This window comes from Thunnus albacares, chromosome 19, assembly GCF_914725855.1.
Source record: "Thunnus albacares chromosome 19, fThuAlb1.1, whole genome shotgun sequence".
NCBI lineage: Eukaryota > Metazoa > Chordata > Actinopteri > Scombriformes > Scombridae > Thunnus > Thunnus albacares.
The window spans coordinates 28,875,509-28,901,762 of record NC_058124.1 but is presented as its reverse complement, the minus strand read 5'-3'; the positions used below and the strand labels follow the sequence as shown (position 1 = coordinate 28,901,762).

The following is a 26,254-nucleotide window of genomic DNA, read 5'->3' as shown; positions in this document are numbered from 1 at the left end:
CAGGACTGAGACGAGATGTTGGTGGTTTTCCTCTGAGGCAGCTCTGAGTAAAGAATGACCAATCACATGCCAGTCCTCCTCACCTGCCCGAAACACATCCATCATCAGTAGACACCAGTCCGACAACAGATGAACGACCCACACATTTATAAAAACATTCATCACTACAGTCAGCAGTTTCACTATCAAGTCACCCAAAAAACAGTGAAACTGTCCTTTAATCTTGTGTATTACTTCAGTTGCAATTTCTTTTTTTGATATTTTGCCTTAGTAGTTGCACCACAACGATATGAAATGGACGGATTTTTACTTTAACATCTTTTGATACTAGAGATGGTCCAATACATGAGTTCATTGTTGATACCAAAATACTTTTTCAGCACCTCAGTTTGGGGAAATGTGAACATGTTTTTTCTGCAAAATCCTTTTTTTAATTGAACAAAAGTCGTCAAACGTTAAATGTCTCAGTCAAGAACTTTTGAAATCCAGCTGCTCGTCTCTTAATTTGCTCAAGTACTTGAGGCAATGCAAAAGTCCAAAAACTGAAAACAGATTTGTGTATCAGAACTTTGTTTTTTCTTCTTTCCTCTCCCATTAATCATCTCACCACCCCTCAGATTTATCTGCTGACCCTTTGGAGGGGCCCGACCCCTAGGTTGGGAACCACTGGACTAAACTAGCTAACTGTATATAAAGTAGTGTAAACTAGCTCCACCTCCAGCAGCTACAACAGTAACATGCTGCTCTAACAGTGATGCTTCACTATTAATAATCTAATGATGTCATATATAATAATATATCAGTCAGAGGGACCAAACCACTACTTTTACTGCAATACTTTAACTACATCAAGCTCATAATACTTATGTACTTTTACTGCAATACTTTAACTACATCAAGCTCATAATACTTATGTACTTTTACTGCAATACTTTAACTACATCAAGCTCATAATACTTATGTACTTTTACTGCAATACTTTAACTACATCAAGCTCATAATACTCATGTACTTTTACTGCAATACTTTAACTACATCAAGCTCATAATACTTATGTACTTTTACTGTAGTAGGATTTTTCATGCAGGACTTTTACATGTAATAGAGTATTTGTACATTGTGGTATTGGTACTTTCACTGCAGTAAATGATCTGAGTATTTCTTCTATTGCTGTTGATAAACCAGCTGATTGTTTCAGTCACAGTTTGTGTCTAAAGTCTGAATTAACAGACTAATTTCTTTCTGTAGAAAATAATTTGCCATAAAAATACAATACAGTAGTTTAAAATGTACTTATTCATTAAGATAACAGCTGATCTGATCAGGTAATTTGTATTTTACATAATTATTTTACATTTCGTTATGTTTTCAGGTAGTTTTATAGTTTTTATTGTCCTGTTTTTGTCTTGTTAATAATCAGTGTTGTTAATAAAGATTTAAAAATAAAAGTAAAAAAAAGCTCTGTCGGGGGGCGGGGCTTCTTCGTGGTCAGCTGACATATGAGGGAGCGGTCATGTGACCTGCGCCGCTGCTCAGTCACAACAACGATGGCGGCGATGAAGAAGCAGAGCTGCAGAGTTTCTTCTCTCATTTTTCTGTTTTCTGCCTTCAGTTTGTCTGAAAGTTTGTTCAGCGGAGGAGAAACTTTCAAGAGGAAGGTGAGAAAAGATAAAAAATCTGCCAGGAAACATTTAAAAAGATCGAGCCGAAGCCGACAACAGACTGACAGGCTCAGAGGAAGTGAAACTGTTTATTTATTTTACTGCTTTTAGTTTAATTTTCTTCTTTTTCTGTAACTACAATTCAGCGGTAAATATCGTCCTTTAACACATTTCACACAAACAGTCTGCAGCTCCTGAAAACATCTTATTTCTTTTTTTTTTTAATTTTCTGCACAAGAAAAAATGCAGTTTGAACGTGAAATGTAGTGGATTAGAAGTATGAAGTAGCATCAACTACCTCAAAATTGTATTTAAGTGCAGTACTTGAGTAAATGTACTTAGTTACTTTCCACCGATGTTAAAATATTTTATTATTGACGATTCCTTCCGTGTTTTTTTAAACAGATTATTAAAATAATAATATATTAAACAATTTCCTTTATTACAAAATCTTCATAAATATTTGTGCACAGTTATGATGTTACCTGCAACAATTTATAAACAGGCAGTTAACTTATTGATGACTACATGTGATGACGTCATCGTTATTATTATTATTATTATTATTATCATGTATTTATTTGTTTTATTGGGAAAGAATATGAAACTGAAAAAAACTATTTAATTGATAGACGAGAGTTTGTGATCAGATTTTCTTCATGTCTGCTGAACGAGTCATTGATCTGTGAAAGTCAATCAATCAGTGTCCTTCATTGATCACTGATAATTGATTATTCATTGGTTAACCCAACATCTCTTCTTCTTCTCTCTCAGGTGACAGTAGAGTTGAACCCCGGCGGGGAGGCGCCTCCTGGTGGCGACCTGCTGCACGCGAGAGCCGTGGGAGACAACGACACGCTGCACTTCCTGTTCTGCAGCCTCGGGGCGCCAACGCTGCTGCTGGTCCACACCAACACGACCTCTTCTACTGTCAAGGTGTGAAGGGTTCACACACACACACACACACACAGACAGAGTTTATGATTTAATTTGATCTGAACACGTTTTCACTGACTCGTTAGTTTCAGTCTTTGTTCAGTTTAACAGATTGTGATCAGGTGAAATGTGTAAAACTCAATCATAATATGATGGTGTGGATGTCATAACACAGAAAAAATATTACAAATTCAACTGAGAAACTGTTAAAAATAAAAAAAAATAGAAAATATTCAGACACTAAAGTTTGGTTTGATGAATCCAGTGAATTAAATATCTGATTAAAGTGTTTTATCTCTTTGTTTCACATAGAAAATGACAATAATTGAGTCCCACTTGTTGATGTATAACTATAGATATAAATAGTATGAAGTAACTATACTTTGTTTAATGTTCATGTTTGTAGTATTTTAATTTTCTGAGGTTATTATGCTGCAGTGTCTTGGTAGGTTTGTACACTGTGACTCCTTCAGCTTCAGTTAAAGTATAATAATCATAAACAGATTAAGATAAAGCGAGAGGTCATGTGAGTGACTGTTTTTGTTCCTGTTCTGTTTGTTTGTTGTGTATTTTTCCTCTCAGGTGAACTGGACTCAGTTTTTGAATCCTAACATCAGCGGCGGCCTGAAGGTGGAGCCAGAGAGCAGCGTCCTGTACAGCAACTCCGTCGTCTTCAGCAGGGTCAGTGTCCTTCCACCTTAAATCTACAAACATCAGTCCACTTTAAACATTCAAACAACATCAGTCCACCTTAAATCAAATAAACATCTTTAGTGCATTTTTAAAGGAAGATTCTGGTTCATTTGAACCTGTATTTCCCATAAATGAGGCCGTTGTGTGTCTTTGTTGTTGTCAAAAGCAGTAGGAGGCTGACGGAGGTTGCCCCGGTAACCGTCGGTAAATGCAAGGCCTTGTTCGCCTGAATCTCAGTAACAGAGCTGCAGAGAGCAAAGTTAGTGTGACACTAGACTCATGAGTCTCTAAACGCTTCGCTCAGAGAGACTGAAGACAATCTCCCAGCTTTTGTTGTTGAAACTGGGAGGAAACAATTAGAGTTTAAAAAACCTGCATTGCAGAACCAATCCAAAGTCTTCAGGGCGGTGACAAGGAGAACGGGGGGGGAGGATCACTTCCAGTAAGGTGCATCCTTGACAGAATGTAGGTTTACTACCACATTTAGAAATCCCCAGACGATCGGTAGGCGAGAGTCACAACGGCCACATTTATGGGAAATACAGCAGATTCAAATAAACCGGTATTTTCCTTTAACTCTATAGACCTCATCAGTCCACCTTAACCCTGTGTGTGTGTGTTTCTGATCAGCTGTTGGAGTACAACGACGTGAACGACACGGCCGAGGTGACCTCTGACCTCTTCCCTCCGTACGAGCTGCAGGACTTCACGTGGTCTCGTCTCAACCTGTCGGATTTTACCGCTCGGCTCTGCGGCGTCGCTGAAACCTTCACCAACGGGTCACTCTGCCTGCAGGTGGGTCGTCATGGTGACACCAGCTGACCTGTGACATCATTAGTGTGTCAGCCTGTCAGTAATCAATAAATAAAGGTTATAAATCTTTTTTTTTTTTTTTCTGCAGCTGTCTGTATTTGAGTCGGAGGGGCGTGATCAGCCCTGGCCCAGTTTGCTGCACACTGCTAACTCCTCCCAGTTGGGGGTGTGGCTTGATGGTGTGTTGCCACGGGCGACTCGTTCCAGGTTCCTATTGGAGCTGCGGGCAGTGGGCGGGGCTTATCCTCTGAACACAGTGGAGGTTCATCGATCGATTGATGACGAGTACACACCGTCAATATTCCAGGTGATCAATCAGAAATTACTAATCATTAACAATCAATCAATTAATTTAATCTAAAATAATTATTGAAAGGAATTTTGACTTAAAGTTGATTTAAAACTGTTTTGGTTTTTTTGGTTTTTTACTATTTAAGTGCTGAACATGTGTTGACCTCTGACCTCTCAGGTGTCTCAGTGGGTGTCGGCGGTGAACAGCAGCTCAGATGTCGGCGGGTTCGTTCAGTGGAAGCCGGTGGCGTACCGGCGCTCCGCTCCAGCTCTCGAGGACGCCACACCGTGCCGTCACTCGGAGCCGCAGCAGCGGAGCGGCGAGGCGGCGGCGTCATCGTCCCGTCTGATCCGAGCGTTCTACACGCAACCGGAAACGTTCGGACTCAATGTGAGCTTCGGCCTCGCAGGAGAACCGTTCTACAACAGCACCAGGTTCCTCAGCTGGTCAGTGTTCTGCTTCATCTGTTCAATATCATTATTGATTATTGTTTTATTTATTAGTATTTGTTTTGAATAAAGTTTTCCTCTTCTTCACGTGTTTCAGGACAGTGCTGGTGGGCGTCGGCTCTCCTCCCGTTGACTCGTTCTCACCGCTGGTCCTCGCCATCATGGCGGTCGGTTTGGGAACTCCCATGATCCTCCTGCTGCTGGGCGGAGTCTGTGTCTGCGTCCGGAAGAGGGCGGCGGCCTCTTCGACAGTCTACGAGCCAATCAACTGACAGTAGAGTCCCGACCAATGAGAGGACAGAGACAGTTTTAAATTTAAAGTTTGTTTTTTAAAGACTCGCTGGTTGAACTGATGAAGGTGATGTCACTCACCTGAAGACCCGCCTCTGACAGTCCGATCAGCCAATCAGAATCCAGGAGATGTTTTTCCTTTTTTTCCCCCAGAGATTTTTAATAACTCGTGTTGTATCATTATTATTTGAAATAAGTGGCAAAATTTTCATGATGACATCATCTTTAAGATGAGCCTGTGACGCTCCAGTCAGCCAATCAGAACCCACACGACAACAGTTGTTTAGTTTTTAAAGGTTAGAAAGCTGCTGACAGATCGACTCGTTAGTTTTGATGTTTTGAAACTGATCGATTTGACTGATTTTTGTCTCAAGTAGGAATTCAAACCTTTTTTTTTTTTTTTTTTACAATAAAACTAATTATTCAGATTATTAATTATCATTAAATCCAAACATCTGAGACGATGAGAAAATCAGAAAATGTATCTTTATTTCACTCAAAGTCGTAAAAACAACAACTAATGAATAAGTGACGATGATTTCATGGATTCATTGAGCAGGAAACTCTTCATTAATGTCGACCTTCATACATTAATTTATATATTTATTATATTTCCCGCATTAATGAATCCATGAAATCAAGTTTTATTTTTACTTTAACGTGTTTTAGTAAGGTCTGTTTAGCAGTAGTTCCTGAGCTTTGGATCATAACGCCGGAGGAAGCTCGCGGTTTCAAACTGTTTCAAGCTGTGAGATGAAACTAAAGAAATGTGACAGTTTTTCTCTGAACGCTTTAAACACTAACAGCGATTCTTGAAGCAGCATCTCTGAAACCATCAACACTCGTAGTCGATGCAACTTTGTCAAAACTGGAAGCGCTTCGTCCTCTGCTTTACGCTCGGTTTGCAATTTATTGACAAACTTCTAGCAAAACTGTAAACGCTGGTCTCCACATCGCTGCGCTATTTCGCCAAGTTGTCTTCCCACACTGACACATGAAAACACTTTTAGATGACGAGTTGGAACACTATAAACAGATCACAGGTCAACATTTGGTTTGGACAACAATGGAGGCAAATATTGGACAGAGAATAAGAGGGATGCTGTTGTTTGAGGAGTGTTTTTCCCTCTTATTTGTATTGATAATATGTTTGGAATACACATCTGGATACCCATGTGTGTGTGTGTGTGTGTGTGTTTACTACATGTATGACGAAACTTTGCCAACTGCTTTGTCCTGCACAGAAAAAGCCACGAGTGTTTTTCATTTCTACTATCAGTGCCTAGTTGGTGCTTCATGCGCTCATTCAGATGATTGTTTGTGACTGTTTTGTCACAGAATTGTTTGCTTTTGCGAGAGATGTCTAATGTTTTTGCTGGTTTGGTGTAAGGTTTTGCTTCAAAGATGGTGACTCAGCAATCTGAAAAACGGTAAAAGAACCTTTCGTTCACTGATCAACAGGTGGCAGCAACAAAAACCAGAGAAGAAGACTGTCGGCTGGTAAACACTCGTAAACAATGCTGGTTTCAAACTTTAAAATACTGGTAAATGGTAAATGGACTGTACTTGTATAGCGCCTTTCTAGTCTTCCAACCACTCAAAGCGCTTTTACACTATGAATCACATTCACACACTGATGGTTCAGCCATCAGGACCAATTTGGGGTTCAGTATCTTGCCCAAGGACACATCGACATGTGGACTGGAGGAGCCGGGAATCGAACCGCTGATCTTCCGATTAGTGGACGACCCGCTCTGCCTCCTGAGCCGCAGCTGCCCCGTCACAAAATATTTCCTCAACCACAAAGACACATTTAGTGTCAACATCTCTGATAAGAGAAGCTGAGAGGATGTTTGAGACTCGATGTATCGTTGGAAATATTAATCAGTTTGTTTTTGTTCTTCAGATTTGATGCAGCGAGTCCTTTAAACGTCAGAGGAAGCTGTTTATTTTCATATTGAATGATTGTTGCTTTGTTTTATTGGAGAGTTTGGGAGGAATGTAAAATGTTTAAAAAGGTTTCTGATCAGACTGAAAACTGATTTTTACTTAAATTAAAACTTTTTCGTTTCACTGAATTCTTCCAGTTAAAGTGAGATTTTGTGCCACGTGGAAATTCCAACTGACAGAATGTTGAGTCTTCCTTCGTTTCCCATGATCCTCTTGCTTTAAAAGAACTACAAACATGTCACCTGCTGAGATACAGTCAGTTTATTCTTTAACTTCAGAGATAAAATCATTGAAATGTTGAACAGAAACACAAAGTCATGAATTAAAATTTGTTTCATGCTTCATGTTCAACTTTGTTTAGTTTTTTCAGATTTTTCTATTTTAGTTTTTTAAACATTTTAAAAGTTTTTTTTATCTCAAACATGTTTCAGTTGGTCAGTTTTTAACAAACTTATTCTGGCTCAGTTTATTTCATCTGAAACAGAAAAATACAACAAAACGTATTTACAATCAAAACCAGAAAATAATTTCAACCTCCGTCTGTTTTACCCGGCGCTGCGTTCACAGACACTCAGACATTTAACTATCAGCTGCTGAATGAAACATTTAGTCGCATCTCTGACATCACAGCAGGTTTAGATGATGATGATGATGATGATGATGATGATGATGATGATGATGATGTAACTACTTCGTCTCTCCATCGGATTTATTCACAAACTTGATTTCAGAGGAAAACAAGTCCGTCACATCTGTTCAGTTCAAATCTCAGTTTGACCAATCAGAGCCCGGCAGGAAGTGACGCCATCCAATCAGGTGAAGGAAGAGTTCAACTCTTTTTCTGGATCCAGGATCAGAGCGATCCGGTTCCCTTCTGAGCTGTTTCACTTTTTTACGTTTTCCTTCGATCACAAAAATCACATTTCAACAATTTAAAATCTGAAACCAAAAACTAAACTTTTTAAAACATTTTGAAGTGCTTATCTTTAAATTGTTTCAACAACCTCAGGGTCCTAAAACCCTCCAGTTCAAAGCGGATCAGATTTTGGTCATTTAATTAATTTTCATCATCTAAACATGACGTCATCTTCAGATTTAAAATCTCACGTCGACATGTTTCACGCTGCGTGTAGAACTTATTACAGAGAATAGAATCCAACAGCTGATATTATTGATTATTGATAGAGAAGTTAATTTACTGATGAAGGAAAATGGAAAAGTGAAATCAGCTCAGAGTCTCCGTGTCACTGCTGCTCGTCTCGTTTCTGACTTCTCTTTAAATAAAGTTGAAAATGAAAAAAAATAAAAACAGTTGAGTTCTCTGCAGGGTTCTTTAGTCCTGGTCCCTGCTGGATCTCAAGAGTCCACATCACTTTTAAACTCTACGTGATGTTAAAATACTGCTCAAAACTGGACCCGGTCCTGGTCCCGGTGTCCTAGATGGACTCGATCTGGCGGCGGACCTTCTCGGAGGCGAGGCGGTCGAGCCAGCGCTGCCGGATGACCACGAGTACGGCGAAGAGCGCCGTTAGAGCCAACATGGCCGCCTCGAACTTCCAGAAGAGATGTTCCTCCATCACTGCAGAGCGACAGCTGCAGGAAGTTACAAACACAAACAGTACTGTGAAAATCCTGCCGTACTTCCTGTCACGAGCTGAATTTATTTGATCATTTTGTGCTGAATTAAATTCTACAAAACAATTTTCATATCTGGCTGAATGATGTGAACAGATAGAAGAAACTGATGAAGCAGTCCTTCCTTTTGCAATCACAATAACTAACACAAATTCCAGAAATCTCTGCAAATTTTGCTTGCCCGGTGGAATCAGATACATTGACTACAGTGGCCGCGATCAGCTCCAGCAGCCGTGTTGGAGCTGGAACGCGGCGCACACGCACCCGGTGGAATTCAGGGGTAAGGTAACGAAAACACAATGATTCTTATTTACAGGTGATTATACACTAATTAAAACATATTTATGAATATTATATTCCATTCCTACCGAGTCTGTTCCACTGGACGCCACTAAATTCTACACACTGGTCCTTTAATTAAGGCTTATAAATGAAACTCAAGTACAGTATTTTCAACGGTTCTCATGTTCAGAAAATACATTCAAGGATCAGCAGTGAAATATAGTTGTTTATGTGATATGCAGTATGCTTTTTATCCAAAGAAGTGATAACATATGACTCTTCATTGGTAGTAAGACAGAGAAAAAAAAATCGCATTATTTTCCTTTATGTGCAATTTTTCCTAATTCCTGCTATTTTGCTGCAGAAAAAGCACATAAAACATCGCATCATGTTGTTTTGTGTCTGGTTGAGACACACGTACTACTTTTGTTTATATGTGTTCTTTAAAAGAAAACTTAAGAAAAAGTAAATAACAAAAACAAAAAGAAAACTAGACGAGAAACTAAATAACATTTCAGGATCTCAGTCTGACCTCTTGTACTCGTCTTTGTTGGATTTGGTGCAATTGACTCTCTCCACGTATCCCGTCTGTCCGCAGGCCAACCACGACTTCTAAAACGCAACACACACATTTATCACGTCAACCATCAACACACATACCAGGGAGGGAAATTAACGGGGCAAAATGCCTCTAAAAAATGTAAAGTTAACCTTGAAATTGGGATGGTGGTTAAAGACCTAATGTATTTTACAAAGCATGTCTGGATTTTGCTCTGTATTCATAGTGTGACTGGGAAATGTTTGGGACAGCTGGGCTTCCGTACCTCCTCCTCCTGCTCCAGTGCTGTGAGGTTGTGAGGCGTCAACGTTACCAACATAGAGCGTTTTTTTTTTATTTCGCAAACCTTTCACACTTCCAACTGAGTCACAGTCAGTTGGAAATGAAAGCAGGTTAAGAAATGAGGACAGTGGCTGAGCCCTGAGGCTTAAAAAGCTACCAGAGCTGTCAGAGCGCATGTTATTTTACACCATAGAGTGCCAAACATGACATGCAGACAATCAGCAGTGTTGTTGAGATGTTGAACTCTGACGCTGTTATGTAACGTTGTGTTTATTGTTGATACGTTTGAAATCTGATGTGTAAAAATACTCACAGTTAGAATCTGTAACTGGGATTATAACTCAGTGTGAGTATTTTTATACACATTAAATATTCTTGCATCATAAGTTTGTCATGCAACATCATCATCCGACCACCATCACTGATTAGCTGCTTCCATTAGTCTCACCAGTTCACTAACATTATGCAAGCTAACACGATGAGCTAACTAGTATGTTAAGCTAACAACATGTTAATCTTCAAATCTTTAAATGTTCTTCATACTCATTCAGAAATATCAAACTCGTACCGTCTGGAAGGAGTTGCACTGAGAACACTCCATCGTCACCACGAACTCCTCCAGCAGCCAGCAGGGGGCGACCGCAGCTGCTGCAGGACAAACAGAGATCAAAGGTCACACTTTGATTGTTCTGATGGAGAACCTAATGTTCTGACAGAACACTGAGTTGGTTTGAGGTGTTTGGTACCTGCAGTTTTCTCTTCACTCAGCAGAGCCGCTCCAAACACTCTGAAAAACAAACAGGAACAAATCAGACCAGGTTCTGGTTCTCACTCAGTTTCAGGTGTTCTTTTAGTGCTGGTTTAGTTCTCCTGAGAAAAAAAAAATCTGGTTCTTCACTTAGTCTATCTGCTGTTTGCTGCTGAGCAGGTAGTGTACCATGGCTTTGTTAAAGTGAACGAATCCAACATAACAGTCATTATGACCCTTTGAAATACTCACCACAACCCTCTAAAAGGATCACTAGAACCACTTAAAAAACATTTGAAACTCATAAAGGACCATTAGAATCCCCTAAAAGACTACAAGAAGCACCAGAACCACCTAAAGGACCATTAGAACCTCCTAAAGGACTACTAGAATCACCTCAAGGACTATTAGCACCCTCTACATAACTAATAGACTAGTCCAAAGGATCACTAGAACCACCCTACTACCTACTAGAAACACATAAAAAGGACCATTAGAAACTCATATAGGACTGTTAGAACCTCCTAAAGGATTACTATAACCCTTCAAAGGATTACTAGAACCACCTAAATGACCATTAGAACTACATATAGGACTACTAGAACTACGCAAAGGACTAGTAGAAGTACCTAAAGGACTACTAGAACCCTTGACAGGACTACTACAACAGCCCAAAGGATCACTAGAACCATCCAAAGGACTACTAGAAATACCTAAAGGACTAGTAGAATTACCAAAAGGACCATTAGAAACACCTAAAATGACTAATAGGATCCCCAAAAGATGACTAATACCCTAATGAGGACCACTTGAATCATCTCAATTACCACTAGAACTAAAAGGACCACTAGAAACTCCCCAGTCCCTAGATTGGACTTACCTGAGGGACACGAGGCCCCAGAATAGGGCGTGCAGGGCGAGGATTCGAGGCCGACAGCACGCCACGGGGATCCGACAGTCGCTCTCCATCAGCCTGCTCCTCCACCAGGACGATACCACAGCCACAATGTCTGTCTGTCTGACTGTCTATCTGACTGTCTGTCTGTCTATCTGACTGTCTGTCTATCTATCTATCTATATGTCTGACTGACTATACGTCTCTCTCTGAGTTTCTGTTTGTCTCTCTTTGAGTGTCTGTTTGTCTGTTTACATGATGATCTAACTGAACTGTGGGTTCATTTTTGGTTTAAAGTCTCAAGGCTGCCGAAACCTGAAAGATAAAACAGAACAGATCAATCAATCAGTCAGTCAGGCTGGTTAGCTCTGATCAACACCACTCTGATCAATCACAGCATTCACACTCATTAACAGAATCATTCTGTTTTTAAAAAGTTAATCTGAAGCTCAGCTGGTGACGACTCACTGTGTTTTGAAGTTTATCAGTCAGCTAATTGATCAATACTATTATGTATCGTCTGTTTCATCACAGTTTCAACATATATTTCCTTTTTTATCAACATGAAGAGTTTTGCTTCATTTACTTCTAATTCTGAATCATTTGTACAATCTTTGCATTGGAGAAAACATTTATTAGATTCTGAATGTTCTCCTAGAACGAGAAAGTTTGATAAACACAAAGTTCATGTACTTTATTTCATATTTTACATAATAATCTTCTCCATCGTGATCTCTGATTTCTGTCTCCAGACTCTGCAATAATTATTTTAATTTATTTTTATTTTTAGTTGAGTGAATGCTGTTTTTCTTCTGTAAAGTTAGTTCTGTTTTTTTGGAGTTAGGTTCAAACTAGGGATGTACCAGTATCAAATTTTCACGCTACGATTATCGTAGGTAAAAATATCACGGTAAACGATATCAGCACAAAAAGAAAGTTTACTGAAATCCTACTATTAGTGCTAAAATAAAGTTAAATGACTCCACACCATGATCATCTTGGATTATATTCATGGTCTGTATGTTGCAGTTTTATTACAGTTTAACAGTTAAATACTGGGACACAGCTAACTTGAAATCACTTTAAACGCAGCTCAGTGTTGGATTCTAAGCACACGTCGCTGTGGTATAATATTATACGTTTTATTAACACATCTCTAATTCAAACATTCATAAATGAGCCCAACTTCCAGCCAAACTTTTTCTCGGTTGTACTGGGTTATGTGACAGAAACAAATAGTTATATTATTCATTTTATTAAAAATGTTAATTTTTCAAGTCGAAGGGATAAATTCAGAATGTTTCCAAAATCGACCCCTTATTGGAGAGATATTAAGCAAATAGAAATAATGATCCTGGAAATGACTTAAGCGTCGGGAAAAGTTCATCTGATTCAGGTTTATTGCCAAGTAGGTTTGCACAGGAATTTGCTTTAGTGTTGTGGTGCATAAGAATAAAAAACAGAAGGTAAGTGAAAAGGGCTATTGAATTATACATCGTGACTAAGAATTAATAAAAAATGTTGGGATCAAACAACTTTACAATAACTACAGTTTCAGTTTCATCAAAGTCTCAGTTTCATCTAAATTTACAGTTTTAAACAGGAAACTGGGTAGAAATGATTCCTTAAATGAGACCAGTTAAGTTAAACGTTCGTGTTTACTTCTTGTTGTTCCGTTTTTATCTCTGATGTTTAAATCACTGAAACTTTCAGACCCAAAACAAATCTGAGTTAGCAAGGGAGCTAACGAAGCTAACCACGATTCCAGATTATTATTTTACTAAAATAAATGACACAGTGAATGATCTCAGTTTAAAGTCAGTATCGAGTTACAGTTAAGTGTTATCTAACACCTTAATTAACGCTGAGTGTTTGTGTCGTTGAGAAATGTTACCCAGCTGTCTGCCTGCTAATGCTAACAGTTAACATGCGAACACTGTTTTTATCCGCAGCTACATGCTAACGTTAGCTTAGCTTAGCTCCGGGTCTGAACACTCACCGGAACCCGCTGAAACAGCCGCCATCTTAACATCAAGCCGGGAAGCGACACGAGAAAGAAAAACTGTCCGAAAACGGGCTAAAGCTGCCGTTTGACGGGGTTCTGATATAATCCACCGACTGTTAACAGGATCGATCAGCAGCCGAGACCGACAAGGTGGTGTCTAATTACACAGTTAACACTTCCGGTAGAGAACCTTCACAATAAACGTGTAATTTCCATGGATTCTACAAAAAAAGCAAGACAAGAAAAAGGGACACCACACATTACATTATATTATTATATATGAGAGTCACTTCATGCTTTCATTAGAGATATTTAAATTCATGGTATGTCTGTGTTTTGTGCTGCTTTGTACTGACCTTGTTGAGTTTCGTGTTGAAATGTATGTATATGTATTGTTGAATTGTGTTTTGTGCTTAAATGTATGCATATGTATTATTGAGCCTTGTGCAGTTTCACGTATTTCATGAAACTTTCGTTCAGTTACATGTTTCATGTATTTTACTGTTGAGTTTTATGTATCTTAAAAGCACATCTAGGGACGGGTGTTGTGTTGCAAACTAGCTTAGGCTAAGTGCTATATACTTTCTCCTACGCAAATAAATATTAAATGAATAAATAAATATGAATGTATAATAAGGAAATAAAAATTGATCCAAGTTTGTTTCTTTTGGATCTTTCAGGCTCTCAGATCTGTGTATAATGTCATCTCATGTAATGTGTATGTCTACATGCTGTTTACCCCCCCCCCCCTTTTCATCCCTTAAAGGTTTGTGATCTGTGTCTGAAAATTAAATAAAATGTTGTGTCATTAACTAATGAATAATTTCAGCCCTAGTTCTAAACATTTCACAACCGTCTTGAAAATCTGTGTAATTGTATTAGATTGTTACCTCAGCTTCCATCATTAAACCGTTTTTGATACAAAACTGCTTCTGCTTTCCCAAATGTAAAAATTAACCTTTACTTTGAAGGTAGACAGATGCGTCACTTCCGGTCCCCGCGTGGCCTCGTTCTGGTGTTGTGTTGGAAACGTAAACGTTGGACAGACATGTTACGTCATCAGAGTGTTTCTGCAGCCTTCAGGTTCATGATCAGGTTAATGGTTGAATAAGATAAATTAAACAACAAATATGACTTTCATTCATTTATACTTTTATAGAGCTTCTATAGAACTTTTCCTTTCACAACTGGGATAACTCTATCTGCTGAGGAAGACCATCAAAAGCTCCAGGACAGCTACTAAATGGACCTTATGGTGTGATTTTTTTTATCAGCTTCTATTTCAGCTTTTATTTATTCATGTATTCATTTTTTTATGTTTTTCTTTTGTTATCGGATACAATATATATTTTCCATACATGTTTAGCATCTTTTTTATATATATTAATACAACACATCATACATAATAAAACAAATGAAATCCACAATAAACAGCTCAAAACTAAAATATAAAGTTAAACTATTCATATTCTGTGTTGAAAGTTTGTGTGTGAATGTTTTAAAGCCACGGGACGACTTTTCTTACACTTCTGAAGTTTAAAAACAAAGACGAGAACAACGTTTTTCTCACAGTTCAGCTCCATTCATGGAGGGAATGTTTGTTGTCCGACAAAATAAACACAAAGGAAAGTTTATGATAAAGTTGAGTCCCAGCAGGTCAAACATGTCATCATCATCTTCACAGACTGCGGAGGAAGAAGTGTGAACACCTGGAGCCGCGTGGACAACGACACACCTGACCAGACTGGCTCCGCCCCCAAGTCCGCCCCCACCAGCAGTACTTCTCCAGGTTACACTGAAAGAGAGACGAGAGACCATCTGATCCCTCTAAATAACAAACAGCCCGAAGCAGATTTAATTACTGTAATGTCCCGATTATAAGACAACGCCTCCCTTTCCTGAAGCTGCTTAAGTAGAAAAGACATTTTGAAGATACAACACTCTGAGAACAGTGTAAAAATACTCCATTACAAGTAAAAGTCCTGCATGAAAAATCCCACTTATGTAAAAGTACATAAGTTAAAGTATTATTATATTTCTCATCCTCAAATATAAAACAACTTTTTCAAATGTCATTTCCAGCATAAAATATTGTCTTACATTTAGGACAATGCAGAAAAAATATAGATGAGTTTTTCTGTTGTTATTCAAGCTAACGCCATCTCAGTGACTCTACAGCTCCTCTCGGCTTTACGGAGCTTTATAGTGAGTTTCAGCTCGTTGTTTATCTGTCCGGCTGCAACTTTACTGTTCTGGTTCACTCTCAGCGTCTCATAGCGTCATTTTCAGAGAAAAAGCTGTAAAAAGCCGCTGTACACTACCTGCTCAGCACCAAACGGCAAACAGACACAGTTAGCTGTAGACTAGCTGGTGAACATAGTGGAGCATTTAGCAGCTAAAGAGCCAGATATTTCCCTCAGGAGTTGGTAGAGAGTAAAAACAGGAGCTAAAAGAGAGTGAATATTGGACTCACATTCACCAGGTGGACAGAAACACGACTCCACATGAATGATAAATGTTGCTCCGTAACTGCTGGACGTGGAAATAAACAACTGTTTGCTAACAAGTTCAACATATCAACTTAAAAGCTGATGCTATGTCAGTGTTGTGTTCACTACATGTTTCTGCTGGAAACTAGTTGACAAAACATTAGTTATTGATCAGTTATTGCAGGTTTAACGACATTGATTTTATGGGGTTACAGGTTTGTTCAGGAGTGGAATGTCCACAAAACGTTAGCATAGCTGTCCTGATATTTATTTAGGCATTTGGGGAAGTTCACACTCCAGAGTTAGTTTCAAAGCAGCCATGTCCTTCATTATGCAGAACTTTACGGCTTAAGAAAATTTAAACGGGTGAGTTATAAAAAAAATTCCCCCCCGTACAGTTGTCATGAAAGGAGAAATTAGCTACAGAGACCAAAACCGTTGTTTGTACCAGGCTGTAAACATGTTTATTTCTGCTGTAAAGTTGGACATTTTAACATGGGGGTCTATGGGGGTTGACTTGCTTTTAGAGCCTCAAGTGGCCGTTCAAGGAACTGCAGTTTTTGGCTTCATTTTATAACCCCGGAGGTTACTGCTTGTTCCAAACAAGGTTATGTTACAACAAATAACACAACAAACTAAAATCTTTGCTTTATTCTCCCCTCCATCCTCCAAACAAGCTCTCAAACTCTTGTTAATTTGTTAACTCGTGTTAGTTAATGATCACAGACTGAAGCTCTGCTGCATAAATCACTCAACCGTTTAAAGTTGTCATCACACAGTTTGTGCTTAAAGGTTCGGAGATGCTTGTTTTTACCAGGACGGTGACTCTGCGTCTCTTCAGGCGTCGACAGAGTCCAGGAAGTCGACGGAAGCCGTCGTTCTTCAGAGAGGTGACGACGTTTGACTCCGAGTTCACTGCAGCTTCAACCTGACGCACAGAAACACCAACATGTCAATCAAGACGACAACATCCATCTTTTATTACTCTTTGCCTCACAAAGCTCACAGGTAGATGTTTACTGTCTGAATGTTCTGCAGTTTGTTTCTGTTTTATTTTGACATGTTTGAATGAAGGATTTAAATGTTGAAAACTTTCTTCCTTCTGTTGTAATTTGTTCTGTTTTGATCAAATACCTCAACACTTCAGCCCCTGAAACCTTTTAGCACTTGTTGATCATTTGTTGCACTACTTCCTTGTTGTTTCTTATGCACGTGTCTACTTCCAGTCATTTCTTACTTTAATCATCTCTCAGTCTTATCACACTTATACCTGCTCAGCTACTTTAAACGTTTGTAGTACGGCTCTTTCTGTGTCACTGTCCTCTAACGCTTGATTGTCTCGTCTCGCTTGTAAGTCTCTTTGGATAAAAGCATCAGCCAAATGACAAAATGTAAATGTAAAATGAAAACAATATCTTGTTTTTATGATGTAAAGTGAGAACGTGTCAACAGAAGTTTGTTTTCACAATCGTCTGTTGATGAAGGGAAGTTTCTCTGTGCTCACCTTAAAGGACGGGTTCACAATTTTTTAAGTGTCTTAAACCAACAGTCAGGAGCCCAAATGAACATTAAAGCTGTTTTTCTTGCTGTAATCATTCCTCCTGTTCAGTCCTCCTTCTGTGCAAAAAATGTATTTAAAGTTTATCTTAAGCTAATATGAAGCTTCAGCGTCCAAATGAGTCAAATCCAGTAGATATCTTTCAACGTTACAGTCTTTTTAGTGCCAAAGTCCCTCTTTTTGTTACTATACTTCCACCTGCAGCTCAACAGGGAAACACTGTCTGAGGAAACACAAAGAGGGAAATTGATGCTAAAAAGACTGTAAATGTGTCAGATATCCACTTGATATGACTAACTCAGACTGCTGAAGCTGAATAGAAGCTTCACACAGACTTTTAAATGACTGTGTGGACACACTGTGGATTTTATCCTCCATCACTTCCATTGAAAGCACATTTGAAGGATCTTTTAATATCTAATATGAACACGAGGAATGATTACAGACACCTGACTGCTGGTTTAACACACACTTGAAAAATTGTGAACCTGTCCTTTAAATCTCTGTTGAACACCTGGACGTACCTGAATGATTTATCACAACTAGTTTGGAGCCAATTGTGGTTCAGTACACAACATATACTAGTGTGATGTAGACACTTGATGCCTCCAGTGCACAAACACTGAGAATGGATTTTACAGTGAAGTAGGAGACTCCTGTGTCCAAAAGTTAAACTTTAGAAATATTAATATTTACATATTTGAATGGATTTTTAACAATTTACATGTAGTTTAACCTTAACTGTGTTCTTTCCCAGCATGCACCTGTCCTACCTGAGGTGGAGGTGTCGGCAGACTGCATTTGACTGTTTGCAGACAGACGCAGCAGATCAGCAGCAGAAAGACTGCACACAGCTTCATCTGTCAATCAACTGTCAATCAACTGTCAATCAACTGTCAATAAAAAAGGACTCTGTTCATCCACCGCTTGATCTCTCTTCTTCTTCTTCTGTGGGAATAAAAGCAGTCGGCAGTTGAGGGAGGAAACATGATAATCCTCTTAGTCTGGTTTAGGAGTCACATGACATCATGATGACATATCACACACACACACACACACACACACACACACACACACACACACCTCTGAGTGAGCTGTACAGTCCACCTGAGACAGACAAAAGAAATTAAAGCTGATGACAATGACCTCTACAGAGAATAAATGTCATAAACACTCATTAAATGAGTTAACAAATAATAATAAATAAACACAATTAGACTTAAATTAAAATAAATAATAATAATAATAATAACAACAACAATAATAATATAACGTTACCTTTGCTAACTGGACGCTTCCCTTCAGTCTGGTCGTTGCTTTCTCGAACTCTGGAGCTAATTTCTTACATCGACCACACCTGAGAGGTGAGGAAGAGGAGCATGAGGAGGAAGGTGAGGATGAGGAAGTAGAGGAAGATGAGGGGGAAGGAGGACGAGGAGGTAGGAAAGACTAGGAATGAAATTTTGTAATTCAGTAAGAATAATATCTTAGGAGAACAAACCTGATAGAGAGAATATAACTTTATTTGATTAATTTTATTTTTCTCTAATTTTCCCTTCTTTTATTTATTATTAGCAGTAGTGATTATAGTTGGATTCCTGATCCACACTCCACTTCAGGTGGCGGCGGTAATGCGCCATGAGGTTGTTTGCTTACCGCCATAAAACTCAACAAGAAGAAGAAGAATCAATATGAAAGAAGCCTCAGAGCTGCTGAATGATTAATAAACTGTCTGAAAGGTGTTTTCCACCTTTATTCATCTCTCGCCAGCTTTCAAAGCCATAGATAGAAGTTAGCTTAGCCTGCTAGCTGTAAACGGACCGGCTCAGAGTTTGACGGAGAAAAAGTTTCTGTCATCGTGTTAAAATGTCTAAAGTCCAAATGCTGAGAGCGTCGGTGACGCAGCGACTAACTGCGGCTGCTGAAGAGATATTTGTGCTGTTTGAAAGATCGATAGCAGAGTACGAGGAGGAACTTTCTCGATCCAAAGAGGAGAACGAGCGACAACGCAAACTACTGGACGCTGTTTTCAACCCTCAACTTCAGCTGCACAGAGCAGGTTTGTTCATTAAACATTTCTATAAATCTTTCAATCAGTTTGAGGTCAATCAATAAATACAGCAATGTAAAAATACTCCATTACAAGTAAAAGTCCTGCATGAAAAATCCTCCTACAGTAAAAGTACATAAGTATGATGAGCTTGATGTAGTTAAAGTATTGCAGTAAAAGTAGTGGTTTGGTCCTTCTGACTGATATATTATTATATATGACATCATTAGATTATTAATAGTGAAGCATCAGTGTTAGAGCAGCATGTTACTGTTGTAGCTGCTGGAGGTGGAGCTAGTTTACACTACTTTATATACAGTTAGCTAGTTTAGTCCAGTGGTTCCCAACCTAGGGGTCGGGCCCCTCCAAAGGGTCAGCAGATAAATCTGAGGGGTGGTGAGATGATTAATGGGAGAGGAAAGAAGAAAAAACAAAGTTCTGATACACAAATCTGTTTTCAGTTTTTTGGACTTTTTCTCTAATCTTTGATTTTTGCTGAAATATTGGATCATTTGAACATTTATTGAAATGAAAGCATGTGAGAAGTTTAGAGGGAAAAATCACTATTTGGTGGAGCTGTTAACAACTCATAGACATGTGAAATGTGACCCCGACTACACACTGCTTTTTGTAAGACGTCAAAAGACAAAAAGGTTGGAAACCACTGGTTTCATCTTTAACAATGTGTTGTATTTTAAAAGCTTGTTATATTATCCATTGTGTCAAATCTTCATCTGAAAAGTAACTAAAGCTGTCAAATAAATGTAGTGGAGTAGAAAGTAATATCAAATGATATTAAATGGACTACAGCTCTTGAGTAAATGTACTTCCACCACTGAATATCAGAATATTAATGTGTGTTATATAAATAAATAACATTATTATTACTTAAAACACACAGTCCACCATCAGAAACAGATTTTACATCCCTGAACATATGAAACTAATTAAAAACAGACAATACATCATCAGTCCTCTCCACTCAAAAATGTGTTTTGGAGCCAATCATTGTTCAGTGCTCATAAATTGAGAATGAACTTTACAGTGAAGTAAGGGTAGTATTTAACTTTTTGAAACTAAAAATATGAATATTCATAGATTCTGGATTTTTCAATAAGGGAGATGGAGGAGATGCAAGTTTAAGAATTATTAATTATTATTAAATTGTTTGAAAAATCTGATCAAGCACAAACATTATTTAGGCAGAGTAATTTTATGTCCTAAAACACTCCTGGAGCTGATCTACAAACAGTCTATAAGTCACTCATCCATCAATCTGACTGAATATTAATTTAATTTCATTGATTTTAGATGGTGTACCTAATGGGACAATAAAGTCAATAATAATAATAAGAAGCAATAATGGTCCAGGAACAAGATGGTGTCTGCTGCGTTGTTCAGCTTTCTGAGACATTTTAATATCCAGGACTTGTTTTCTAATGTTGTGTTTAATATGAATAATATTAATAATATGTCTGTGTACAATTTGCACACTCACAAAATGCACTGCCAACTATATAGTTCTAAATTTAGTGAACACTTCTTAAAGCTTTTGCAGCTTCCTTCTGTCCCGCATTGTTTATTTTACTCGCCTCATGTCAGTGGACTGATTCAGGGCATAACACTGGAAACCTACCGACCATTTTGGTTAAAACAAATTAGTTCCTTTACAGCTGTAATTTGAGTTTAGCACCACAAATGCCACACATGATGGACAGTTAAATATTAAGGGATTTGCTGAAAAGCCCAGCCATGGCACCAACTATGGTGTCTTAGTCTCTAGTTGGATAAAATGTGAGTTTCCAAGAGAGTAAACTGTGTATGTATCCTAATCAGTCTATAATTGTACTGAAAACAAGCCTACATTTAAATTAGACAAGACAGTCAAACTACTGTAAATTAACCTGAATAAACCTCTTTGTGTTTCCGCATTAATGTCTGATTTGTTTCCTGTTTGCTGCAGACGTCCAGCAGCTGTTGAAGAGTAAAGAAGAGGTTCCCCCTGAACAGCAGGAGTGGAGCTCCAGTCTGCACCAGGAGGACCCAGAGCCCCCACACATTAAAGAGGAACAGGAGGAACTCTGGACCAATCAGGAGGGAGAGCAGCTTCAGGGGCTGGTTGGTGTTGATATCCCATCCCCTCCTGTGTCAGTGAAGAGTCTAAGAAAAACTGAGAACAGGGAGGCAGAGCCTATAGCCAGCAGCTCAACTGAGCAGATGGAAACAGAAGCTGATGGAGAGGACTGTGGAGGATCAGAACCAGCCAGGAACCCAGATCCTGGTAGACAATTACAACCTACTGATGAGAGGACTTCAGATTTTTCTGATCCTGATCCTGAAGTCAGGAAGGATAACTGGAAGGTGACCTATGAACCTCAGTCAGGTTTACAGAATTTACCTGTAAACAGTATGAGTCTGACAACCTTGAAAAAAATATTTACCTGTTGTCATCATGGTGAAACATTTGACAAAAAGATTTTACTGGTGAGACACTGGAAACATCATACAAAAAAACAATTTAGCTGCTCACTTTGTGGGAAAAAATTTGTCTGCAAGGAAACTTTGAAGGCACATAAGAAATGGCACGAAGGACAGACCGAATGTAGTTGCTCACTTTGTGGTAAAATATTTACACATGTAGGAAAATTGTCACTGCACTTGAACTCCCACAAAGAGATCAACAGATTCAAATGCAGTGTTTGTGACAGAACATTTCATACATTTTATGCGATCAAAAGACATAAATGTAAAGGTGAGTCCTCAAAGCTTCACAAACCTGGGACGAGTCAGGACGAAGAGCAGCTTCAAGGGCTCAAGGAGGCTGATACACCCAAGTTCACAGTCATTCCTGTCCCTGTGAAGAGTGAAGATGATGAAGAGAAACCTCAGTCCTCACAGTTTCATCAAAGACAAACTGAACAGATGGAAACAGAAGCTGATGGAGAAGACTGTGGAGGACCAGAATCTGATCCAGATAGACATTTACAACCTGTTAGTGGAGACAATACTTCAGACTCTTTTGAACCTGAAACAAAAGTCAGGGAAGATTATTGGAAGGAGACCAGTGAACCTCAGTCAGTTTTAAACTTTCTGAAAAATATTGGCTGTAACACTGGTAAGAAACCATTTTGCTGCTCTGAGTGTGGTAAAACATTTAGCCTTAAGGGCAATCTAAAGACGCACATGAGAATTCACACGGGAGAGAAACCGTTCAGTTGTTCAGTTTGTGGTAAAGCATTTATACAAAAAGTACATCTGACACGCCATATGGCACGTCAGACAGGGGAGAAACCGTTAAGTTGCAGTGTTTGTGACCAAAGATTCACGTGGCATTATCAGCTCAAAAACCACAAGTGTGTCGGTGAGTTCTCACAACTTCAAAGCCAAACTGAACAGATGGGAACAGAAGCTGATGGAGAGGACTGTGGAGGACCAGAATCAGATCTAGATAGACATTTACATCCAGATACTGATGATAAGACTCCTGAATTTCGAAGCAGTGGTGATGATGGGATGGAGAACAGGAAACCTCAGTAAGATTTAAACTCAGAAAAGTCCCTGTAAGTGATAGGAGAGCTAATACTCACGAAGGAGAGAAACCATTCAGTTGCTCAATTTGTGGCGCAAAATCTGCATCGAAGAGTGGTCTGAAAAAACACGACATGCCACTTCACAAAGAAAAGATTCAGCCGCTGTAATTGTGACAGAAGATTCTCTTGTTATAGTGAGCTCAAAAGGCATAAGTGTGACAAGCATCCTGAGCTTGAAGTTGAAATCAGCGATGATGAGGTGCCCAAGAAACCAGTGAAAGATAAGAAACCATTCAGCTGCCCCGAGTGTGGCAGAAGATTTGCTTCACAGGCAGCACAGGATAATCACATGAGAATTCATTTAGAAGGGAAAAAATTCAGCTGCCAGTTCTGAAGTGCAGCGACTTCAACGCAAAACATGAAATCTCACAGAGCAGATAAACTGTTCAGGTGCGCTCAGTGCGACAAAAGCTTCGGCTACAATTCCAGTCTAAGGCTCCACATGAAGTGCCATTCTACAGAGAGACTCAGTGATTGCCCTATGTGCACCAGAAAATTCAAGAGCAATCTAAATGTGCTAAATCACTTGAAGGTTCATGCAGGAAACCAAAAACATTTAATCTGTCCTTTCTGTAAAACAGTTTAAATAAAGCACATGAAAACCTACATTGGGCAGAAACCAGCTGATCAGTTTTTGGCGAAAGAATCAAACTGAGTGGAAATATCAGTTAATATATTGGGAAACGTTTTTGAAAGTTTTTCCCTGATTGTCTTCAATTTTGGCGTTAAAACTTTAAAAACTGTATCATAAGTTCAAATCTCTCAGTGAAAACCACAGGTCTTAATTTAAAACATGTCTATGCCCAAATATCTTAAATCACAACTCCTCTGAGTAGTTCAGACATTGATTTTGTGTATTAGAACAAAGTCTGACTCATCTGTTATCATTGCTTTCTGTGAAGCCTTAGCAGATAGAAACTTTTAATTCGAATTTCATCGATTAGAGAATTTTTTTTGTTTGAAAGCTAAATGTTTTTCAAACTGTAACTTCGGGCTAAAGGTTTATTTCTGTTGTTGATAACAAGATGTAGCAGTTTTTTTTTCCAAGATAAGCGGAAAGTTTGGTTTCTCTTGTAAACTTAACAGCAACAGTTGCTGATGTTTTTCTTGTTAAGTTGATTAAAGACGACTTGATTTCACTTGTTTACTTTGTTTTTCTTTTGCAGTCAGTCAAACAGTGAAGATCCAATCAAATCACTTTCCTGTCAGTTGCAGGACTGCTGCTTCCCATCATGAGGCTCATTAACATTCATCTAAACAGACATGACAGTCTTTCACAAATGTTTAATCAATAAATGAAGATGACACAATAGAAATATTGTATCAAACGCTAAGGTGGGCACTACAGGTTAATGAAAAACGTATAGATTTTTGTATCCAGCACTGATGCCACTGAGGATGTGCACACATCTGTTCTGACTTATTCTACAGTATTTATTTCTTACATCAGAAATATGACATCATGTCCTTTTTAATGGCTGAGGGGGGAAATTTCATTGAACAGAAATGTTATGTGATGTGCCTCAATGAATAAATACAGAGATGATCGCAAACATTAAAAAGTGCATGAGAGTGATGCTACAGGTTGTTATGCAACACTACCAGGATCAGTATTCACCAGTGGAGGCTGGTCCATAGAGGCAGAGGAGGTTGCTCCTCTATTTTTTGAGAGGCAAGAGGGAGGGGACTCCTCCCTAACCAATCAACAACCAGAATGCAATATTGACATCAAGTTGGTCCAATGATAGTTTCCAGATGTCATCTTCAATTCTCTCCACTGTAAGGAAGAGTAGCAGCAGTAGATAGCTCCTTACGTTAGCCAACACAACAGTTAGCTTGTTGTTGCAGCCTGAAGGACTCTTTATACATCCATGGAAGGACTGTTAAGGACTGTTGTTAAGCTAATGGGAGAAACTATCTGGACTGTGCAGCGCAGCAGCAGCAGGACACCGCCAGGGAGCGGCTGGAGAGAGAAGAAACCGGAGAAACAACCAGGAGAGTTAGCTTGTTTGTCATTGTTGCTAATGATATCAGACTGTTTAACCAGCAGCCACAAAGTTCTGTTAATTAACAAACAAGATGACCAACAGCCACAAATGGACGCTATGACATGAATACTTCATCTCTATGATAGAAAGAAGAAGACGTCAGATAACGTGAGTCAGTTACAGCTTCTCTCTCTCTGTCTCTTTGGTTGCTAATTTCATCTCTGGTGGTTAAATATTTCTCTGTGGCTGTTGTGTGAATTCATCTCCTTAACAAGAATGCAGCAGAGATCATATAACGTTAATGTGTTGTAGGTGGTTTGCTTGTTGAAGTTTCTGGACTCACTCATTCATTTGTAATTGATCCAGTTTTTAATTGAGTGGTTGTTCAGTCACCTGTTGATGTGTGATTAGTGAGTGAGTGTGCAGGAGGTCTGGCTGCTTGTTGTGACAGTTTCTTCAGTTTGTTTTTAAGCTGAGTCTATATTGAGTACTAAGCTTAAAGTAACTAGAATAATAAGTGTTAACATATCAACTTTGTAGACTATATTTTGTATGTCGTGCATATATATGAGTGTGTAAGTCATGTATTTGATACATGTATTAATACTTTCTGATGTGAACCTACACTTTTAGATCTGTGAATGTTTTTAGTGTTCAGTTTTTCTAGTATTCAGCACTGATCTGTACCTGTATCAGATTATAAGCTTTGTGGTACTTTATATATTCCTGTATACTAAGAAAATATATAGGAAACACATGTAAATCATGTGATATGTTGTCTGTTTCTGATGAGAACATAAATCTGTTGTAACAATAGAACAATGCCATAAATTTGAATTTTGCTTTGTTGGTAAAATGACACATTCTGAACCACTCCATGGCTAAAATGAGCACTTCTTTGTTTAGAAACAATATGTATAGGCCTATGCTATGTCTTCACCACTCAGGGGTTTTTGTTTTTGAAAGCAAATTGTTTTAACGGCATATAAAATTGCCCCCCACCCCTCCGATGTCATCAGGTAGAGACAATGATATAGTATGATGCAGTTTGTTGTAAGATTCCATGTTGGTTTTCCTCCTGTCCTCCC

General features: G+C 38.7%; 4 protein-coding genes and 2 long non-coding RNA genes across 9 annotated transcripts; 4 read left to right on the top strand and 2 right to left on the bottom strand.

Moving 5' to 3' along the window:
• The first annotated feature begins 1,510 nt into the window (after window positions 1-1,510).
• On the top strand, window positions 1,511-6,532 carry LOC122970049 (glycosylated lysosomal membrane protein). Its single transcript, XM_044336150.1, has 7 exons — window positions 1,511-1,658; window positions 2,436-2,597; window positions 3,180-3,278; window positions 3,921-4,085; window positions 4,192-4,410; window positions 4,573-4,841; window positions 4,942-6,532. The coding sequence occupies exons 1-7, from the start codon at window positions 1,548-1,550 to the stop codon at window positions 5,114-5,116; spliced, it is 1,200 nt and encodes a 399-aa protein (XP_044192085.1). The 5' UTR covers window positions 1,511-1,547; the 3' UTR covers window positions 5,117-6,532.
• A 282-nt stretch (window positions 6,533-6,814) lies between these two features.
• On the top strand, window positions 6,815-23,309 carry LOC122970142. Its single transcript, XR_006399149.1, has 3 exons — window positions 6,815-8,200; window positions 14,001-14,006; window positions 23,299-23,309. It is a non-coding gene; the product is annotated as an uncharacterized LOC122970142 (long non-coding RNA).
• Window positions 7,332-13,672, bottom strand: jtb (jumping translocation breakpoint). Its single transcript, XM_044336205.1, has 6 exons — window positions 13,486-13,672; window positions 11,472-11,801; window positions 10,590-10,630; window positions 10,412-10,491; window positions 9,535-9,614; window positions 7,332-8,678 (listed from the first exon to the last, which is right to left on the bottom strand). Exons 2-6 carry the CDS (start codon window positions 11,558-11,560, stop codon window positions 8,522-8,524), a joined length of 447 nt encoding a protein of 148 aa, XP_044192140.1. The 5' UTR covers window positions 11,561-11,801; window positions 13,486-13,672; the 3' UTR covers window positions 7,332-8,521.
• si:ch211-191i18.4 (uncharacterized protein LOC799350 homolog) lies at window positions 14,876-22,445 on the bottom strand. 4 transcript variants are annotated; one of them, XM_044336214.1, is made up of 6 exons: window positions 21,493-21,546; window positions 18,817-18,895; window positions 18,622-18,645; window positions 18,312-18,486; window positions 16,795-16,908; window positions 14,876-15,286 (listed from the first exon to the last, which is right to left on the bottom strand). In XM_044336214.1, the coding sequence occupies exons 4-6, from the start codon at window positions 18,396-18,398 to the stop codon at window positions 15,170-15,172; spliced, it is 318 nt and encodes a 105-aa protein (XP_044192149.1). In that variant the 5' UTR covers window positions 18,399-18,486; window positions 18,622-18,645; window positions 18,817-18,895; window positions 21,493-21,546; the 3' UTR covers window positions 14,876-15,169. The 4 variants fall into 4 exon arrangements, with proteins under 4 accessions (XP_044192149.1, XP_044192148.1, XP_044192150.1 ...); XM_044336213.1 differs by lacking the exons at window positions 18,622-18,645; window positions 21,493-21,546 and adding an exon at window positions 22,365-22,445; XM_044336215.1 differs by lacking the exon at window positions 18,622-18,645 and having other exon boundaries at window positions 18,312-18,542.
• LOC122970152 lies at window positions 16,900-18,428 on the top strand. The gene is made up of 2 exons (XR_006399159.1): window positions 16,900-16,988; window positions 18,296-18,428. It is a non-coding gene; the product is annotated as an uncharacterized LOC122970152 (long non-coding RNA).
• Window positions 19,101-24,317, top strand: LOC122970026 (gastrula zinc finger protein XlCGF57.1-like). Its single transcript, XM_044336116.1, has 2 exons — window positions 19,101-19,597; window positions 21,552-24,317. The coding sequence occupies exons 1-2, from the start codon at window positions 19,405-19,407 to the stop codon at window positions 23,123-23,125; spliced, it is 1,767 nt and encodes a 588-aa protein (XP_044192051.1). The 5' UTR covers window positions 19,101-19,404; the 3' UTR covers window positions 23,126-24,317.
• Window positions 24,318-26,254: the final 1,937 nt, after the last annotated feature.

Coding starts and splice junctions, on each gene's coding strand:
- LOC122970049 (XM_044336150.1), top strand. CDS start 1,548: ATGGCGGCGATGAAGAAGCAGAGCTGCAGAGTTTCTTCTCTCATTTTT. Junction 3,279..3,920: donor ACTCCGTCGTCTTCAGCAGG/GTCAGTGTCCTT, acceptor GTTTCTGATCAG/CTGTTGGAGTACAACGACGT. Junction 4,086..4,191: donor ACGGGTCACTCTGCCTGCAG/GTGGGTCGTCAT, acceptor TTTTTTCTGCAG/CTGTCTGTATTTGAGTCGGA.
- jtb (XM_044336205.1), bottom strand. CDS start 11,560: ATGGAGAGCGACTGTCGGATCCCCGTGGCGTGCTGTCGGCCTCGAATC. Junction 10,492..10,589: donor GAGTGAAGAGAAAACTGCAG/GTACCAAACACC, acceptor TTTGTCCTGCAG/CAGCTGCGGTCGCCCCCTGC. Junction 8,679..9,534: donor AACAAAGACGAGTACAAGAG/GTCAGACTGAGA, acceptor AACTTCCTGCAG/CTGTCGCTCTGCAGTGATGG.
- si:ch211-191i18.4 (XM_044336213.1), bottom strand. CDS start 18,398: ATGAAGCTGTGTGCAGTCTTTCTGCTGCTGATCTGCTGCGTCTGTCTG. Junction 16,909..18,311: donor TGCCGACACCTCCACCTCAG/GTAGGACAGGTG, acceptor TCTGTGCGTCAG/GTTGAAGCTGCAGTGAACTC. Junction 15,287..16,794: donor GACGCAGAGTCACCGTCCTG/GTAAAAACAAGC, acceptor TCTCTCTTTCAG/TGTAACCTGGAGAAGTACTG.
- LOC122970026 (XM_044336116.1), top strand. CDS start 19,405: ATGTCTAAAGTCCAAATGCTGAGAGCGTCGGTGACGCAGCGACTAACT. Junction 19,598..21,551: donor ACTTCAGCTGCACAGAGCAG/GTTTGTTCATTA, acceptor TGTTTGCTGCAG/ACGTCCAGCAGCTGTTGAAG.